Source organism: Equus caballus, chromosome 25, assembly GCF_041296265.1.
Source record: "Equus caballus isolate H_3958 breed thoroughbred chromosome 25, TB-T2T, whole genome shotgun sequence".
NCBI lineage: Eukaryota > Metazoa > Chordata > Mammalia > Perissodactyla > Equidae > Equus > Equus caballus.
Genome location: NC_091708.1, coordinates 11,749,307 through 11,768,495, shown reverse-complemented (window position 1 = coordinate 11,768,495; position 19,189 = coordinate 11,749,307). Strand labels below are relative to the sequence as shown.

The 19,189-nt window shown below is 48.3% G+C and overlaps 1 protein-coding gene across 15 annotated transcripts in view; it reads right to left on the bottom strand.

Moving 5' to 3' along the window:
• Window positions 1-3,916: 3,916 nt before the first annotated feature.
• Window positions 3,917-19,189, bottom strand: part of LOC100066059 (coiled-coil domain-containing protein 180) — an 80,730-nt gene continuing 65,457 nt past the window's right edge. For 11 of the 15 annotated variants that reach the window (XR_011432506.1, XR_011432505.1, XR_011432502.1 and 8 more), the window contains 3 exons: window positions 18,109-18,214; window positions 17,172-17,307; window positions 15,819-15,990 (listed from right to left, as the gene is read on the bottom strand). Coding sequence is in view for 10 of the 15 variants with exons in the window: in XM_070251123.1 (XP_070107224.1) it covers window positions 15,859-15,990; window positions 17,172-17,307; window positions 18,109-18,214 (374 nt within the window). In the remaining 5 variants the exon portion in view is untranslated. Of the gene's footprint in view, window positions 4,043-9,534; window positions 9,894-15,818; window positions 16,626-17,171; window positions 17,308-18,108; window positions 18,215-19,189 lie in introns of those variants that run through there. The other 4 variants (XR_011432503.1, XM_070251131.1, XM_070251124.1 and 1 more) reach the window with 3 other exon arrangements.

The following is a 19,189-nucleotide window of genomic DNA, read 5'->3' as shown; positions in this document are numbered from 1 at the left end:
TGCTGAATCCAGGCCGTGTACAGCTGAGGATGTGCTGACGGAGCCAAACGCCCTAATCTGCCCACAAAGGCCGCCAAGGTGAGTCAGCTGAAAGGGGCTAATCCCCGGGAGGGACTGACCCCCAAAGCTGCAGAGGCCACACAGCCACAGGACGCTGGAGAACAGGGGACAACGAAAGCTTAAAGCGACGTCGTGTAGAGAAAGGTCGTAGAACCGACAGCGGAGGGTCTTGGCTAAGAGAGCGCCTCTGCCCCATCTCGAGCTGTGGGCCGTTCACACAGCTCAGCCTTGGCCAAGGCCCAGATAGAAGGGTGATCCCCACGGTGTAGATACCGAGTTGTCGGCTGGCTCAGGCGCCCAGTCGTGGGGCGGGGCGTGGAGGTGGGGTAACTAATACTTGAAGCAGGGCAACCGACTACAGTATTACTGAGTCTGTAAGAGGCAATAAACCAGCTGGTGCAAAAGCTCTACTGCACTAGATGCTGGGGTGAGGAAGGGAGGAGGCGGTGGGAAGAAACCACAGAAGTACATAGGAGGCGCAAGGTATAGGTTAGTGGACCCTGAAATCAAAGACAGACAGTGTCCAAAGAGTGAGTTCAGATGCAAAGTGTACTGTTCAGAGAGGACAATTGCCCCTTAGTTGTTTGGCCTTGGATAAATCATTTGGGGATTGATCTTTTGTTAAATAGGAGCCCTTCGGTCTGATTCTAGACTTGAGTTCCCTTACGTGGCAAAGTCAACCCATTGAGTAGCAACAGAACCTTCCTCGGGGTCTGTGTGTGGGCAGGGCTGGATGCTTGTTGTCCTGCCACGTACAGAACAGCTCCCCACATCAGAGAAATTTCCCTGGTCCCAACCAGCATGGGAGTACTTAGCCAGTCACTCATGCAGATGACAAACCTCTGCTTTACATATAAACACAAATACCTTTTTCAATTTTTACTATACAGTGAATGTTCTGGGTTATTTATCTGTGAATTTCACTTCAGGAGAGTAAATACAACTATTGTTACAAAAGAGGGGTGCTGGGTCAGACAGGGCTGAGTGTTGCTTCTAGAAATCCCCCAACAGCTAATCCCACCCAGAGGGAAGCTGAGCAGGCCATTCCTGTTTAGCCCAACAGACACAGGGGTGGAAACAGGTACTTGTCTGTATGAGAATCTGCATCACCGATTACCAACTTGCCTGATTTTCGCGGGCACGCACAGCCAGTTGAGGAAATTAAAACCACACTTTTTGGGGTTTTTCCTGGAGTTCACTTAGCCCAAAGTCAGATCTCCTGCTATAAGGGGAAGAGATGGTCTTCCTCCTGGTTCTCTTCTCGCCCCTCACACTTAGTCTTTTTCATTTAAAACTGGAGCCCTTGCTCTCAGCAACTTCCTTAAAACAGGATGTTTTATATGTGCACCTAGAAAATTATAACACCTGGGGGCTAGCTGTTGCGTAGGAAGGAGCCAGCAAACTGCTGGCCAGGGTGAGCCACTGGGGGAGATTTCCTCGAGGAAAGTGGTTCCTAATCTGAGAGCGACACGACACATCAGCACTAACACGGCACTTCCCTCTCTTTGTACAATACGTGTCCCTGAAAATGAGTTTGAAGGTTGAACTATAAACCCACTTGTAAATATCACTTTTCTTATGGGCACTCTATTTACAAAGTAGATATGTCTACTATACTATATTATATACTATATGTCGTATGTGTAAAATCCCTAATCATGACGACTGCAGTGTTCCAGTGCTTGGCACATACAGGCTTGTAGTAAATATTTATTCAATGAATGAATAAATGGGGGAAGGACTCAAGTCCATCCTCTTTCTATAATGCCAAGCTGCCTCTTTGGCTACCTGATGAATGAAATAGAGACTTAGGAAGCAAACCAAGGAAAATGTATAAAAAGCATAAAAACAGAGTAAAACTTCTTTCCCCTTTCAAAACCTCTACGGGGAGCCATAGACCTGTATAATATAAGATAGCAAACAGCTGCACCAAACCAGGTACTGATTTGTGGGCTGACAATTGTTCAGAAAGCTCCTTGGTCTTCACTTTGTGACTCTATATCCATAGACTCTTGCTTTTCAGACAGATCTTCAAAAGTTTCCTACCAGTTCTTTCCGTTTCCTTGTCTGCATCCTTTCCTTCCTGGGGAAGCTGGACGAGCAGTCTGTTCACCTCCAAGCCTGGGGGATCCTGGGAGGGAAGGTGAACGGCAGGCTGGAGGAGTGTGACCTGCTGTTTTGCCAGATGCCTGTTGTCGTCAACAGGCCAATAACTAGACAGAGAGCCCGTCTGGATTATTTCCAATCGCTCCTCTGCGTGGCCCACTCTGTATCAGTGGAGAACTTCCCTTGTGTGAGAGCCCTGGGCGTATTGGGCAGGCAGCTCTGAGTGTCAAAAATGACGTTTTGATGTAAGAGCTCCCTCTCTGGCGTGTCTACCATGGGCCCTAGTTCTACCTGTGGGCTAAAGAGAAGGAGTGGAATCCTCACTATGGAGGGAGGCTTGTTTGACAATTGGAGAATACTGTCGCAACCTTCCTAATGTCTTCTCTTGGCAAAATGTCACACTTCCCTCCTCTAAGCAAGCTTTAATCACAGTCTTTCTTGAAAGTGGCTCCCAAAACAAAGTTCTAAATTCCAGTTGGTCATTTCCTTGCAAATAAACAAGACCCATTGAGAAGTTATTTGTAGCTCAGTCAGACAATGGCTGGATGTTCTAAATAGCAGAATTAGTGACTATTTGGTCCGGATCTTTCCCTGGGGTTATTTGGAGCCTATACTGCTAAAGTCAAGAAAAGCATGGCTGAGTGATTCCCAGTGACCCTCTCTCAATCCTGCTCTTGTAGTGTCTGGAACGGCCAATGGGCCTCATTTGAAACTCCAAGGCTTGTGGCCAGGCATTATTGCATGTTGCAGAAACCCTATTGCTGGGAAGCCGATTGTACAGCTTGTGTTCGATGTTCACAACATCAGCAGCAGCCTGTTTAGGACCGTGGTACTGATGAGATAGAGGAGAAGCAGAGTCCAGGCCAGTGTTGGGCAAACTACTGTCCTTGGATTTACTCTCAGGGGTCTCAGAGTTCGTGACAAGAATGTAAAATATTTGCATTTTCGTTTAGGTGATCATCTAAATAAGCATGGCCGCATTTTGCATCTTCTTGATGACAACTTTATAACAAAGTATCGCCACGGTAGTTCAGCGCTGGAATTAGCTTTTATGTTTACGATGGCAAAGCTCCACATATTTACCTAAAGTGGTAGCATTTACATTTTAATATTCTGGTGAGCATGTCTGGCTGTCCTTGGTTTAGTGTATACTAACGTCAAAATTACAACAGTCTCTCAGAAACTGACTATTTGCTTATGATGAAATATTTTATCAGCAATGAAGAGAAAATCTCTTTGCAGAGATAATTCATAGTTGAAGTCATATTCACAGAAAAAGTCCTATACTTTTAAAGTTATTTAATCTATTAAATACCATCATAAATATATCATAAAATGATATACTGCAAGGGAGTAACATACTAATTTATTGTGGGCTAATGGTAGAGGCAAAATTAATATGTTTTTAAAAAGAATTAATACATTAATGATGCATTTACACCAAATGAAGCCCAAATAGTGACTTGGCATAAAGTATAAATGAACATTTTATAGTAGCCAGAATAGAAACTTGGTGAGAAAATTAAGCAACCACATGGCCCTATGATAATATGAGCACAAACGGTTCAAATGAGCACTGAATAGTAGTAAATCTCTGCTCAGTTTTGCCAGTGGCTGTTCACATAGCTTCTGTCCTCCACGCGTCAACTGTGAACTGTTAACTAACAGGAAGTAGGTGTTAAACAGTCAGTGAAGAACTTGTAATGGCATTTTTTCCAATGCCGTATTTTGGGGTGTGTTATGAAGTTGGTCAGTCCATAAAAATAATACATCAGTTGTCAAAAAGAGTCTTCTTGTTCAAGGAGAAAAATAATGAAAGTTGTGATGACAGTGACTCAAATGATGGTTCACCAAGAAGAAAATCAAATCAGGCCAACTGTAAGTGAAAATGCAGATAACTTTACTTGCTTTGTAGATTTATTTTTTTAACAAACTATTACTTCTGTAGTTCAATTTTCCGGCTCATCCTCAGCCCAGTGAGGATCGTCTTATCGACACACATGTGTCCAGTGGATCTCTATCCCATTTCCCACCATGCTGTTTTCTTGTTAGCATATCATCTCCTAAAGGTGCCCGTTTGTTTACTTGTTTACTGATTATCCCAAACCCCAGTGCAAGCCAGGAGAGGGCAGGAACCTTGTCCATTCTTGTACAAGGCTGAACCCCCAGGACATAGAGTACACAGTAAATAATAAATATTTGTCGAGTGAAATTTAATTCGTAAACTTATTTTGCTTTTTAGGGTTGTATAAGGGACATTCACATAGGGCTTTTTGTGTGTACACGTTTGAGTAATAAGACAACAATAAGTTAAGCCTTTCACACCAACACTTGTACACGAATGTTCATAGTAGCATTATTCATAATAGCCAAAAAGAGCAAACAAACCAAATTTACACTATCTGATGTGTGGATAAACAAGAGCTGGTATATCCGAACAGTGGGACATCCTCAGCCACAAAAAGTAATGAGAGGGACGTCATGGAAGGTGGTGGAGGAGGAAGCTCCAGGAGTCTGTCCCTCCACCTGAACAACTACGGAACTAGCAGTAACCATCTGAAGTAACTATTGTGGAGCTCTGGAGCCAGTCCAACACTTGCAGCATGCAGGAGAGAGCTTGATGAGGAGGCTGGCAAATTTTGGTGAATTGGAGCAAATTTCTCATAGTATAGCTACAATCCCCCAACCTCCATCCCTGTGACAGGCAGCCTTAAGAATGGTGATCCATGTCCCTGGTGTGACTTGCTGGAGCCAGAATGGGTGATAAGGACATTGTCCTCTGAATAGTGGGTCATGTGTTCTGAGTGCTGATTGCCTGATTGCTGCTTTTGATTACTGAAGGGCCAGCACAGAGGTTGGCAGCCATTGTTTCAACCCCATGGCTGACATGTCATCCAGGGGATTTAAAGAGCAGTACCTTCTGCCTTTCGTGAGCCAGATATTTAAGAATCTTTGTCAGGTCACTGGCTGACTGCAGAGACAGTGGAACAGAAACTTCAGTGACCACACACAATAAGGAATGCACACTTTGCAAAAATAGGTTGTAAAAGTCACAAATGGAAGGCTCCAGTTCTCAGAAAGTAAGACTCAGAAATTCATGAGGAGTGGGAGAGTTAGATTTACAGTTACTACAGCACAATACTTAAAATGTCCAGTTCTCAACAGAGAATTACAAAACATACTGAGTAACTGGAAACTATGGCCCATCCACAGGAAAAAAAAGAATTTGACAGATATCATTCCTGGGAAAGCCCAGATATTGGAATTATTAGTCAAAGATTTTAAATCAACTGTCTTAGATATGTTCAGTAGGATAAAGGAAACCATGGACAGAGAACTAAAGGAAATCAGGAAAATGTTATATGAACAATGTGAGAATATTAATAAAGAGATAGAAATTATATAAAAAAGAACCAAACTGAAATTCTGGAGCTTAAATGTATAATAACTGAAATGAAAAACTCATTGGAGGGGTCAACAGCAGATCTGAGCAGATGGAAGAAAGGATCTGTGACCTTGAAGATAGCGTAATTGAAATTATTCAGTCTGAGAAGCAGAAGGAAAAAAGAATGAGGAAAAGCAAACAGAGCCTAAGGGACCTGTGGGACACTGTTAAGAGGATCAACATACATTATTCACATTTCAGAAGGAGAAGAGACAGAGAGAAATGGGCAGAAAGAATATCTGAAGAATAATGGGTGAACACTTCCCCAATTTGATGAAAGTCGTGAATCTATAGATCCAAAAAGCTCAACAAACTCCAACTACTGTAATTTCAAAGAGATCAACACCTAGACACATTATAAGCAAACTGTCAAAAGCCAAGGACAGAGAGAGAATCTTGCAGGCAGGAAGAGAGAAGTGATTCATCACATACTAGGGCTCCTCAACAAGACTAACAGCTGATTTCTCATGAGAAATCACAGAGGCCAGAAGACAGTGGGATCACATATTTAAAATGCTGAAAGAAAAAACTCAAGGAGGAATTCTCTATCTAGCAAAACTGTGTTTCAAAAATGAAGGATAAATTCAGACATTTCCAAATAAACAAAAGCTGAGAAAGTTTGTTGCCAGTAGACTTTCCCTACAAGAGATTATAAAGGGCGTCCTTCAGACTGAAATGAGAGAACATTAGATGGAAACTTGAAGCCATGTGAAGAAATAAAGATTTCCAGTAAAGGTAACTACATAGGTTAATATAACAACCAAGAGTAGTGTATTTTTCACTGGTAACTCTTCTTATTTCCTATATGGTTTAAAAAGCAAATACACGAAAAATAATCATAAATCTATGTAGATGGGCACACAATGTAAAAAGTGTAGTTTGTGACAACAGCAACATAAAGGTTGCGGGGGGGGGGGGGAGAATGCGCGGTATAGAAGCACAGATTTGTATGCTGTTGAAGCTAAGTTGGTATCAATTCAAAGCAGATTGTTATAAGTTTAGGATGCCCAGCCCTTTGAGCATCTCCAGGCTCTGGTCGTGGGTGACAGGCAACACAGACTTGTACATGATCACCATGTCACACAGGCTCACTCTGAGGTAGCCTGCAGCTGGAGGGAGCTGGTGCTCACCCAAGGACCTTCATGTTCTAGCCCCACATACCCCTCCCTGCAGTCCACCCTTTAAGCTCCCCACCCAAAGGCCATGCAGTCTCCTGCCTTGGCACATTTACTTATGCTTTTTCTTCTGCGTGGCATAACTTCATCTTTCTTCCCATTGACCTCCTACTCAGCCTGCCAGGTCTAGTTCAAATATCAACTCCTCTGGTAAGCAGTTGTGCCCTGCCCTGGGATAGTCACTTCCTCCTCTGGGTCACTACCACCCTTGGCATATGGCCCTGTGGGCTCAGGACATATGATGTCTTATCTGAGCCTGTGTTTCTCCTTCCACAATGAAGGTCCCTCAAGGGCACTGGCTAGGGCTGCTTCTGACTCACCTTTTCTCTCCCTACCCACAGCCAGGACTATGCAGGTGCCCAAGGAATGTGTGTTGAATTGAATGGGTCAGGAAATGGCATTAACCCCACAGAATATATGCTATTACAGACAGAGTACCTTGCTATTGCCACCTGAGATTTAAAAAGAAAAAAAGATCTAACAAATACACGTAAGATCTTTATGAGGAAAACTACAACTCCGATGAAAGAAACCATAGAAGAGCTAAATAAATGGAGATATTTCATGTTCATGGATAGGAAGACTCAATATTGTCAAGATGTCAGTTCTTCCCAACTTGGTCTATAGATACAATGCAATTCCAATCAAAATCCCAGCAAGTTATTTTGTGAATATCAACAAACTTATTCTAAAGTTTATTTGGAAAGGCAAAAAACCCACAATAGCCAACACAATATTGAAAGAGAAAAAGAAAGTTGGAGTACTGACACTACTCAACTTCAAGACTTACTATAAAGCTACAGTAATCAAGACAGTGTGGCACTGGTGAGAGAATAGACAGATAGATCAATGAAACAGAATAGAGATCCCAGAAACAGACCTACACAAATATAGTCAAGTGATCTTTAACAAAGGAGTAAAGGCAACTTATTGGAGAAAAGATCGTCTTTTCAATAAATGGTGCTGGAACAACTAGACATCCACATGCAAAAAATGAACCTTAATGTAGGCCTTTCACAAAACTCAAAATGGTTCATAGACCTAGATGTAAAATGCAAAACCATACAACTCCTAGAAGATAACATAGAAGAAAATTTAGGTGACCTTGGGTTTGTCAGTAACTTTTTAGATAAAACACCAAAAGCATGATCCATGAAAAAAAAAATTTATAAGTTGAACTTCATTGAAATTAAAAACTTCTGCTCTGCAAAAGATATTGTCAGGAAATGAAAAGAAAAGCCACAGACTGGGAGAAAATACTTGCAAAACACATATCTGATAAAGGGCTGATGTCCAAAATATAGAAAGAACTCTTCAAACTCAACACTAAGAAAACAAGCAATTAATCATCCAATTTAAAAATGGGCAAAAGATCTGAACAGACACCTTAGGAAAGAAGATATAAAGATGGCAAATAAGCATATCCAAAATATGCAAAGAACTCCTAAAACTCAACAATATCTCAACAAACAAAACAAACTCAAGAAACAAAAACTCAAACATTCAAAATGAGCAATAGATCTGAACAGATATCTCATCAAAGAAGATAAGCAGATGGCAATAAGCATATGAAAAGATGTTCAACATCACATGTCATCAGGGAACTGCAAGTTAAAACAACAATAGATACCACCACACACCTACTAGAAGGGCTAAATGCCGAGAGCTGACAATAAAAATGCTAGTGAGGGTGTCGGACAACATTGCTGGTGGGAATGCAAAAACGGTCTGGCCACTTTGGAAGACAGTTTGGCAGTTTCTTACAAAGTTAAACATAGTACTACCATATGGCCAGCAATCGTGTTCCTAGATATTTTTCCAAAAAGAGTTGAAAACTTATGTCTACACAAAAACCAGCAAACAAATATTTAACAGCTTTATTCATAATTGCCCCAAACTGGAAGAAAACAAGATGTCCTAAACAAACTTTGGTACATCCATACAATGGAATACTATTCAGCAGTGAAAAAAGATGAACTATCCAACCACAAAAAGACAAGAAGGAACTTTAAATACATGTTGCTAAGTGAAAGAAGCCAGCACGAAAAGGCCACGAACTGTATGGTTTTCAACTATTTGACATTCTGGAAAGGGCACAACTATGGAGAGAGTAAAAGATCAGTAGCTGTGGGTGGTTTGTGGGGAGGGAGAGAGGAAAGCCGCGGTGGAGCACGGGATTCTAGGGGGGCAAAGCTGTTCTGTATGACATTGTCATGGTGGAGAAACAACACCACGCATTTGTCAAAACTCATAGAACTGTGTAACACAAAGAGGAAGCTCGATGTAAACTACGGGCTTTAGTTATTAATAACGTACCTCCATTGGTCCATGTTAACAAAGGAGCCACACTATCGCAAGATGTTTAAAATAGAGGAAACTTGAGGTGGGGGGGAGGATATATGGGAACTCTGTACTATCTGCTCTATTTTTCTATAAAACCTAAAACTGCTCTCAAATATGAAGTCTATTAAGCATTAAAAAAGTAAATGAGATAATATTGGAGAAAAAAACATACAGCACAGAAATCAATTCTAATTTATCACCTTTTATTCTTAGTTTGCTAAAACTATTTTTATCAGGATCAATTATTTTTTTATATAAATTACCTGATTTAGGTCCATATCATAATTTACTGACTATAGATTCTGCTATTGTAAATTTTAGGGATTATTATTTCTACCAAGTCGCTCTTCTGGGGTCAAATTATGCATATCAAAGTCTTTTCAAATATATTTTTTCTTCCATTAATTTATGTCAGTGATACATTTTACCATGAGCAGTTTTAACCACTATCAATTTTATTTTATGTGGATTATTTTTACTATCATAGTCACCATGAGGGTCAAAAATCGGGTCAATGCATTCTATGCTTTGATTTACAGAGATAATTTTGATTCAGCTTTTTAGGAACATGCTGCTTGCTTAAAAGTCTTCATGACCCCTACCCCTACCCCACCCCATTTATGAAATAGAAAAGGATTTGCTCAGATCTACTCACAAGGTACAAGCAGATGAAAGCCAACACAGTGGTTCCAATAATTCTGCTGGGAACTAAAAGCAGAGGTCCCACTCGTGTATCGTGGTTTGGAACCAAGACTTTGTTTTCTCTGTGAATGAACAAAACCAAGAAAAGAGGCGCTGTGGTTGGCAACAAATGCTCTACGCTTCTGAAAATAACCCTGCCTCCTCCTCTTGGTCTTGGAGTTCTGGTAGAGAAAGAGCACTGGTGGTTGCCACGGTTTTCATTCTCCCTTTGCAGAGACAGTTTTAATCAGGGCAACAATTCACCCAGCTGAAGGACTAGAGTTCCTAACCTCTCTTGCATCTAAGAATGACCAGACGAAGTTCAGGCCAGTGACATGTGACCAGTCCCATGGTATGGGACTTTGGGGAGGCTGGTCAGATGGAACCCAGACAGCTGGGAGGGTCCCCTTTGCCCTCATTGTTTTCTCCTGCTGCCATCTGAAATGCAGATGTGGTGGCTGGTCCAGGCCAGAGCCCCAGCAGCCATCCTGGACCAGGGACAGCCTTGATGATGGAAACCACATACCAAGATGCTGGAGCAGAAGGACAGATGGTCTGTGATCTTCCGCGATGAGCAGTCCAGGATTAGCATGGACTGCCCACCTCTAAGGTTCCTTTTTTTGAGAAAGATGTAAGTCTCTCTTGTTTATGCCACCATTATTTGGTGTTTTCTAATATATGTAGCCAAATCTAATCCTAACCAAAGTATGAGCTTCATTGAATCACTATGTGACCTTGGACAAGACAGATCCCTTCTCTGGGACATGGCCCCTTGTGCACAGTGGCTGAGGCAGATGTGGAGGTGGCTTGTATGACTCTGAGATCTGGTACTTTTGCCTGGCCGACATCCATGCCCTCTTCTCTTGGGAACAGCACATGAGTTTTTCTTTGGGGAACTGCCCCTTCCCTACCCTGAGTCCTAGTGGTTAAGTGAGACTGACACCACTTCCCGGGTCTGATGGCGAACACGCGACCCAACCCCCAGCAGCTGCGGGGCTCACAGAGCTGGTTGCAGGAGATGAACCTCGTGTGCATTGCACATGTGCATACAGCAATGTGAGTGCTCACATATATGCACTCTTCTTGGGTCTCCCACAGAGCCCCTCGTGTGCACCTGGCCAAGGACACGAAGCTTGGCTGTGATGCGTGGGGTCCCCCAGGGCCCACCTGTGTTAGGAAGGCTTCTGCACCTGTGCACACCTAAGTCACTCCACGCCAACATCCCAACCTGTTTTGATGGAGCCTGATTTCACTGAGCATCCGCTTATGCAGCTCTGCATCCAATCTCTCATTGCACAATTGGGAAACTGAGGCCCAGAAAGAGGCAGGGACTGGCCCAGGGCACAGGAGGTGAACAGAGTCCAGAGGATAGGGAGGGCTTCAGTCCCCTAGGTCAGGGCTCAACGCCTCCATAAGAAGTTTCTTTGGGAATGAGAGCCTCTAAGATCCTGGGGGGACCCCTGCCCATTACCCCTTTTCCATATGGGGTCACTTTCCTCTCGTATCCCCACATGTGCATAGGCACACTCACTCCCACTGACTTCTCGGTTGGGGACTATGGCAGTGTGATCAGGGAAGGGGAATTTATAAGAGGGAGACAAGAGGTTGGAGGCAGCTCTGTCACGGGGCAGTGGCATCCATTCCCCTAACTACCTGCCCAGGGGCCCAGAGACGGGCAGGGGAATTCCTAGGGTCCCAAGGGTAGTCTCAAGAGGACAGGACTGGGGTCCTGCAGTCCATGTCTGTGGGCACCTGGACTGTGACAAGCCCACAGCCCCTAGTGTGGACAGTGGCTAAGGAGAGAAGGCCTCGTTTTTTTCCTGTGTAAATCTGGGTGCTTGGAGTGGGTGCCCCGAGGGCTCCACATGTTCACAGAGTGTCTGTGGGCCTTGGTTCTCCGTCGGTGACCCACTGTGCTTTGAGACCCCGGGAAAATGCTTTCCATTCCCAGAGGTCCTTTAGAGCAGACAGGAGCTTGTGGATGAGGACTTGAGATTGGGAAGAACGTGACAGAGCATCATACATGGAGTCCAGGGTCCAGGGACAAGACCAGCTCCTGTTGGACCCTTGGGGTCCTCATTTAGAAGTAGGGGCATCACTGTCCTGGAGTGACGATGCCTCATGACTGAAGAGGACACCCCAGGGTGGACAGAAAGAAGGGGGCGAGGGAGGCTTCCAAGGTCCTTTGCACAGCCCTGGAAGCCTGCAGGTCCTGCTCCTTTGCTCATCCGGGACTCTGAGAGCCACTGCCTTGAGGTCACCCAAATAGAGGTGCTGGTTTTGTTTCACGGTGCTCCTGCCTGGGCTGCAGTGCTGGTTCTGGCCACCAGGGGGCAGACAGCCTCCAGAGTCAGCAGGGGCCAGGAGCTTTCTTTGCTGGAGCAGTTGGAGCAGGAAGGGTCATGTAGAGGTCGTCCTGGCTGCCCCCTCCTCAGAACCAACTTGTGCCTCCTGTTACTAGCGTCCATCTCCACAGACCGAGCTGGTCAAAGTCAGGAAAAGGGGCTCTAAGACCCTCCCGTGTATTCACTCACCAGCTGTGCGCCAAGCACTCACCTGAGCCAGATGCCCTGGTGGGCCACATGCGGTGCTGAAAACGACTGAGTGGTCCCTGCCTGCCAGGAGCTCACAGTCTGGAGGGGAGGTGGACGAAAGCATGAAAGCAAAGCCAGGAGAAAGAAAAGAGCAGGTGCTGTACCTAAAATAAAGCCGGGGGCTGTGAGGGACGGCTGGCGGTCACTGGACAGGAGGGTCTGAAAGGCCTCCCTGAGGTGACATTTGCTGGGACCAGAATGATAAGCCTGCACAAGTCTGGGAACCGTGTGTCAGGAGAAGGCCCCAGTGGTGCAGGGACGGGCAGGCCAAAGTGAGTCTGGCCAGAGGAGGTTAGAAAGGTGGCTGCATGGCTGGGGGAGCCTGGGAGGAGAGAGAACGGCAGGGAGGAGGAGGGCAGGACCAGATCCTGGGGCCTGGTAGACCGTGTTGGTTATCTGTTCCTCTCTGACAACACTGCCCCGCAATTTAGCACCTTTATAAAATTACAAATATTGAGCATCTCACAATTTGTGTGGGCCAGGAGTCTGGGCACAGCTTAGCTAGGTGCCTCTGCCTCGAGGTCTCTCTGAAGCTGGGGCTGCATCTCAACTGAGGCTCGACTGTGGGAGTATCTGCTCCCAAGCTCACTCACGTGGGTATCGTCAGGATCCAGTCTGGACTTAGAGCCTGACTTCCTGTCTGTCTGTTGGCCCAGGCACTCCTTCACTTCTCTCCTCTGGGGGCCTCTACATAGGGCAGCTCAAAACATGGGTGCTTGCTTCCCCAGATCCAGAGACACGACGGAGAGAGAGAGAGAAGCTAATCAAGCAGGGCCTCCCTGGGTACAGCGGCCAGTAGAGTGGGGTTTGCATACCCAGTGGACAGGTGAGGGAACTGGGCTCAGCGGTCACACGGCAGTGAGGGGCTGGCCCAGACCTCCCAATTCTGCGGCTCCTTCTGCTTCCTGGCACTGCCATTGTTTGTAGGCTCTGTCCGGGCTGTGGTGGGCCTGTCCCAGTCTTTACATCCCCCTCAGAGTCAAGGAGGGCCCAGAAGGCAGGTACCAAAGCACCTCTGAGATGGGCAGCAGAGAGCTGGGCTGGGATCAAAGGGGCACAGGCCAGGAGACAGGCCAGGGACAGGCTAGGGGACAGGCGATACAGGGCAGGAGACAGGTGAGTAGGACAGGATGTGCCTGGTGTCGGGGAGAGAGGCCAGGAGGGAGGCTAAGTTCTCCCAGAGCAACTATGCAGGTGCCTCCTGGGCCCCTGGCATCTGTGCACAGGGCTCCATGTCCCCTGGTGGGGAGGCTGAGCCAGCCGAGGGCAGAGGAAGAGGCAGGAGACTGGGCAAAGCCCGGTGCCTTTGGACCAGGCTGACTTGGCTTTAACCTCAGCTCTGCTGCTTACTGGCCATGAGAGATCTTGGTGCCTCAATTTCCCCTCTGGAGCATGGGGGAGCCATAGGCCCATCTCCTGAGGCTCCTGACGAATCAAGGTTTGCCCACAAGCCCCCAGCTCACACTAACAGTAGTTAGTGGATGACTCCTACCCCGTTCTCAGGGCCTGGCCACACGACATGGTGACCCCACTGCTGCCAGCTGCTCTGAGCTGGGCCAGGCTCTCAGGTTATGTCACTAGGTACCCTCCTCACCCAGCTGTTCCTGCCACAGCAGGCCTGCTTCCTCCAGCCTCCTGTACCCACCAGGGCCTTTCCCAGATGAAGGAGGTGGAGAGTGACTGGCCACAGGCTGTCCCGTGTCCATGTCTGCGTCCTGCTCTCTGTGCACACTGCCCAGTGCCTGGCAGGAGGGTGTGAAAGGTGCAGAGACTCTGGGGGTGGCAGAGGGGAGATGTAGCACCCCTCGTTTTGCTGGGTGCTTTCCTACTTACTCCGTACCTCCAGGTGGAGTTTCGGGGGCAGACGCACCAACGGGGCAGCCAGAGCTGGGCAGGAACCATGGCTGCATCACTCTCCCACTGAGTGACTTCGGAGACTTCTTCATTTCATTTCTCTGAGACTTGGTTACCTGATCTACAAAGTAGGTGACTGCCACCCCTCCCAGGCAGGACTGGATGAGATCGTGGCCTTGCAGAGCACGCTGCAAGCTGGAAGGGCCCTGCAGACGTGACTTGCTGCGCTGAGGAAGGAGGGCGGCGCGGCAGAGCGGTGCGGCCAAGTCCTGCCCTTGGATTTGGGAAACCTGGGGTGCTGACGCTGCTGGTGCTGCGCTCATACCCCCTTGGCCCACCCGTGTTCAGCTGTGTCTGGGAAGCTGGGCTCCAGCAGGCCGAGAGCATCCCCTTCCAACCCCTCCTGCCTGAGGGCTCTCTCTGGCGCCACGGGAGGTTCCTGTCCGGCAAGCTGGCACAAGCGGGCAGAGTGGGAGTGTTAATGCCAGGGGCAGCTCCCCACCAGCGCGAACACAGTCAGGCCAGGTGGGAGGCCATTTTCCAGCAAGACTGAGCCTGGTCACCCACAGCAGCAGCCACTTCTCAAGGCCCCTTCAGTGGCTCTTCTCCTTCCAGACTCCCTTTCCACATGTCCTCACTCGCGCTTCTTGGGAGCATCTCCGAACAAACGACTTGCCCTCAAGCCCTTGTCTCATTTCGGGGAACCCAAGACTCTGCTGAGGCTCTACACTGGCTGTGTGATGGGAGCAGGTCATCTCCACCTTCTGGACTCGAGTTTCCACTCCTGTAAAATCGGGGCAAAAGCCCACCGCATCGAGTCACTGGAAGAGGTGAAGCGCATGAAAATGGAAATCGATGCAAAGTCAGAATGCAAACCGTGTTCACGAGTCCAGGAAGGAATGTAAGCAGCCTGTCCAAATGACATAGAAAGCTACTGACAAGGGAGACCTGGCATGGTCGGGCCCCTTAACCAAACAAGAGACAACTGACAAGGAAGACGGGGAGATGGAGGTTTCCAAAGAGAATGAGCTGAGTCTCACAGCATTAAAGAGGACCTTAGGAAAATTAAGGAGGCCTAGAAGGTTTTGCCAAAATGCTATAATTTGGTCAGGCAGATTGCCAGAGAGACACCCAATCAACACAGGATTAATTCTTTGTTGGTTCTAGAAACCAATGCATAGTTGCAATTATAACCCACATTTAATTAAATGTAAAATATACTCTTTCCCCTAAGTCTTAATTATTTCATTTCCCAAGATGAAGAGCCAAGCATGCCTTCTGGAAGTTACTTCCTTTGAAGTAGTGGTCTCCATTTTAAGTGACCCATCCCAGTTCCCCACCGTCCTTGCCAACCATGGGGGACTCCCCTTTCACACCAGTCTTCCCCATTGACAGTGATGGCCACGTGGGCAGGGACCACATCGCATCCTGGTCACTGATGAAGCTCAGTGCTGGGCACAGAGCAGGGAAAGACGGATGGATGGATGGGTGGGTGGATGGGTGGACGAATGGGTGGATGGACAGATGGACGGACGGATGGATGGATGAATAGAGAAGGAGTCCATACAAAATGAGCCTTTATTCGGCTGGGTTGAGGGTGTCATAAGTACAGGCCCTGGATAGTACGCACGGAGCTCTTCCAGCTATCCTTCCAGCGCTGAGCCTCCCTCATTTGCGATGTGTGGTCATCCTGGATCTTCTTCAGCTCCTCTCCAAATGATGCTAAATATTTCTGGGAGTAAGGCAGCAGGAGGCCCCATGAGGAGGGTCCTGGACTCTGTGCCCTGGAGGAAGGCTCTAACCTGCTGGCAGGCAGCTTTTCATCTACTCCAGGCACAGGCAAGAGCTCCACAAGTCATTTGCCCAACAACTGATCAGGCAGGTCTGATTGTTTTCCTCACTTTACAGATGGAGAAATTGAGGCTCAGAGCCTTGCCTGGGGTCACCCAGCTAGAAGGAGGCTGAGCAGGGACTAGGACCCTGGTCTACCGGACCCTGGACTCTGCATTCCTCCCTAATCGCCGTCCCGCGCTGCGGCCTCCCTGGAGCTCTGAGCTCCTGGCTTGCTGGGAGGCCGAGCCCTCCAGGCCTCGAGCCTTCAATGAACTCAGCAGGCAGAGCTGCCCCTCTGCCAGGGGCTTCGCACGGTGGCCAGGGAAGGTGCCGGCCCAGGGCACTGTGGGCTCTCCCAGTACTGCGATCGGCCTATCTCCGGGCAGGACGAGGTTTCTCTCTGGCACCAGGACCAAAGGTCCCCTTATCTCCAGGGCTTGGAGGTCCCACAGGTGGCATCCAGGTGCGGCCTCCTCTTCAGGCAGGCCCACGGGGATCTAACAGGCACTGGGTTCAAATCCTGGCTCTGCCACTCTGTGGTGGCAGAGAGGAAGGCACATGTCACCTCAGTGTCCTCATCAGTGACATGGGGACAATTCTACCTTCCTCATGGGGCTGTCAGGAGGGTCCAGTGGGATGCCTCATGTTGAAGAGAAGCTGCAGCAGGTGTTCAGTAACTGTCGGCTGTTCCACCACTGCCACCGTCTGCTCCCATGGCCTCCATCCCTCCGACTACTCTGTCCCCTCGCTCTGACTCTACTGTTCCTCTGGAAAGCCTACCTTCATCCCCCAGTCTGGGTGGGGTGTCCCTCAGGTGGGTTCCCCAGCACTGGGGCTCATGCCATCAGACCCCCGCTATCATTGGGACTGAACAGGACCCTTGGCTCAAGTCCTTGTGCCTGAGAACGTGACTGTCCTAAGTGTGACACTGCACCCTGGGGCACTCTAATGTGTGTCATCTGCTCCATGGGCCAAACGTCAGGACACCCTGTGATGAGAAGCTCCCTCCTCCCCAAGGCAGCCGAACTGAGCTGCCTGCATGCCCCGGGATGCGCCCGCCCCACCTGTCTCTCCACTCACCAGGTAGACAGCGTCTCGGGCCTCCACGGCCGCCTGGTGGCCCAGGGTGGTTTTGATGGTGGTGATGGACGACGTTTGCTGGAGGAGAATCTTGTTTTGGATGGTGACTTTTGTGGGTCTGATTCCGGACCATTTCCTACAAACAAACACGTTTGTGAAAGCCCTACAGGCTTGTCTCTGACAATCACAGTGCAGCCTCCAGTGCTATTGAAAGAGTTTAACGTTTCTTAAAAAAAAATCACGCTTTAAACGTCTTAAAGAAAAACCCTAGTGAGCTTCTAAGGTTAAGCTTCTTCAAGTTCTTTTCTGTATTTTCATACTGTTTAAATCTGTGTGCACAGACAGTCTTGGGCTCTGCCTGGGGAGGGGAAGGCCACACCTCTAGCCGCTTCCCTCTTCTGGCCTCGGTTCTCTCATCGGTCGGCCAGCCAGGGAGCAGTCACGGGTCCTGGCCCATTTTCCTGCTGTGCCGTAAAAGCCACTACTGAGAGCTCAGCTGGGCACATCGCGGCCTCGCTGCTTCTCCCAGTCAGTCTTGGGCACAGGGGACAGCAGGCTGATGGCTCTCCTTACATGTGATGGACACTGGTGGTTCACAGTGCTACCAGCAACCTAAGACTGTGCCCCACCCTGGGACAGGCCTCCTTTCTTTGTGGTCCCCTCATCGGTCCTCATCATGTGAACTAATCGCTGCTGGGTTCTTAGTTTGTGCCAGGGGCACTCCAAGCACAGTCTCATTTAACTTTCTCTTGACAACACCCGGGAAGGTAGGCAGCCGTGCCCAATTCACAGATGAGGAAACTGAGGCTTAGACCATCACGCCTTTCCAAGGTTCCCAGGCCTGTCTGACTTCAGAACCCGTGCCCTAACCATTGCCCTGCACAGCCCCCAGCAAACACTGCCATTCATGGTCTTCTTCGCTGCTCTCAGCTCTCACCTGCTGCCTCGTTCAATCAGTGGCTTCTCAGTCTCTTCCTCCAGGGAGAGCCCGGCGAGTTTCCTCCGGATGAGGACTGATGTTTTCTGTTTGGGGGGCTCCATCCCTGGCAGGCAAGACACAGGTTACTGACCATGGCCTCACCCACAGCCTGAGATCAAGGGGACCTCCCCCAACCTTACGGTGAGAGAAATGAGGGCTTGCTCCCTTAATCCCCACTTGGAGTCTCCACTTGGAGGTAGCATGCCCCCTGCCCCCCTAGAGAAGCTGCATGCACCAGATGTGTAGGCTGGGGGCAGTGGCGGTGGCAGGGGGCCATTGCCGGAGGATGTGAGGTGTGATTTGGGCGCTGTTCCCAGCTCCAAAGCCTGGAGCGTGATGCTCTGACCTCACAGCTTCCGTGAGCCCCTGAACATACTTCCTAGAGCCCTCTTTGACTTATACTAGCTCCAGTGGGTTCTGGACTAAGAATTACCCCTGGAACGAACACATTCAAGGCTGTCCCTCTACTGCGTGCTCACTCACCTGTCCTTTGCTGTGCTTTCCTGACTGGATTCCACCTGTGGAGGGGGGTGAGCACGCAGCTGCAGCCCTGCCCTGCACCTAGTCTGCGTGGATGGCGGGCCAGGCCGCTTGGCTCAGAAACCCAGGTCCAGAGCAGGAGAGGCCCCCTTGGGCCTGGTGCAGGGGATCCTCCTGGCTCGGCGGTTCCCTCCAGGATACTGAGATCGCCTTCGCCGCTGGCTCCTCTGCCTGTTCTCCCTCAGCTCCCAACCCCAGCGTCTCCATGGGCCCCACTCTCCCAAACAAGGCTCACGTTTGACAGAGACCTCCGATATTGAAAAGTCACCAATACCGCAAATGCATAAACTTTTGACCCAGAAAGTCCACTTCTAGGAATCTGTTGCCCCAAAACTGAGATACATGGATGCAGATGTTCCCTTCAGCACGATTACAGGAGTGAAACACTGGAAATGGCCCAGTGTTCAACAGCAGGGGACTAATTAGTGAGTTACGACGCTTAGTAAATTATAATGCCCAGTAACTGAAAATCCTCAAGAAGATGATTGCCTGGCTTGGC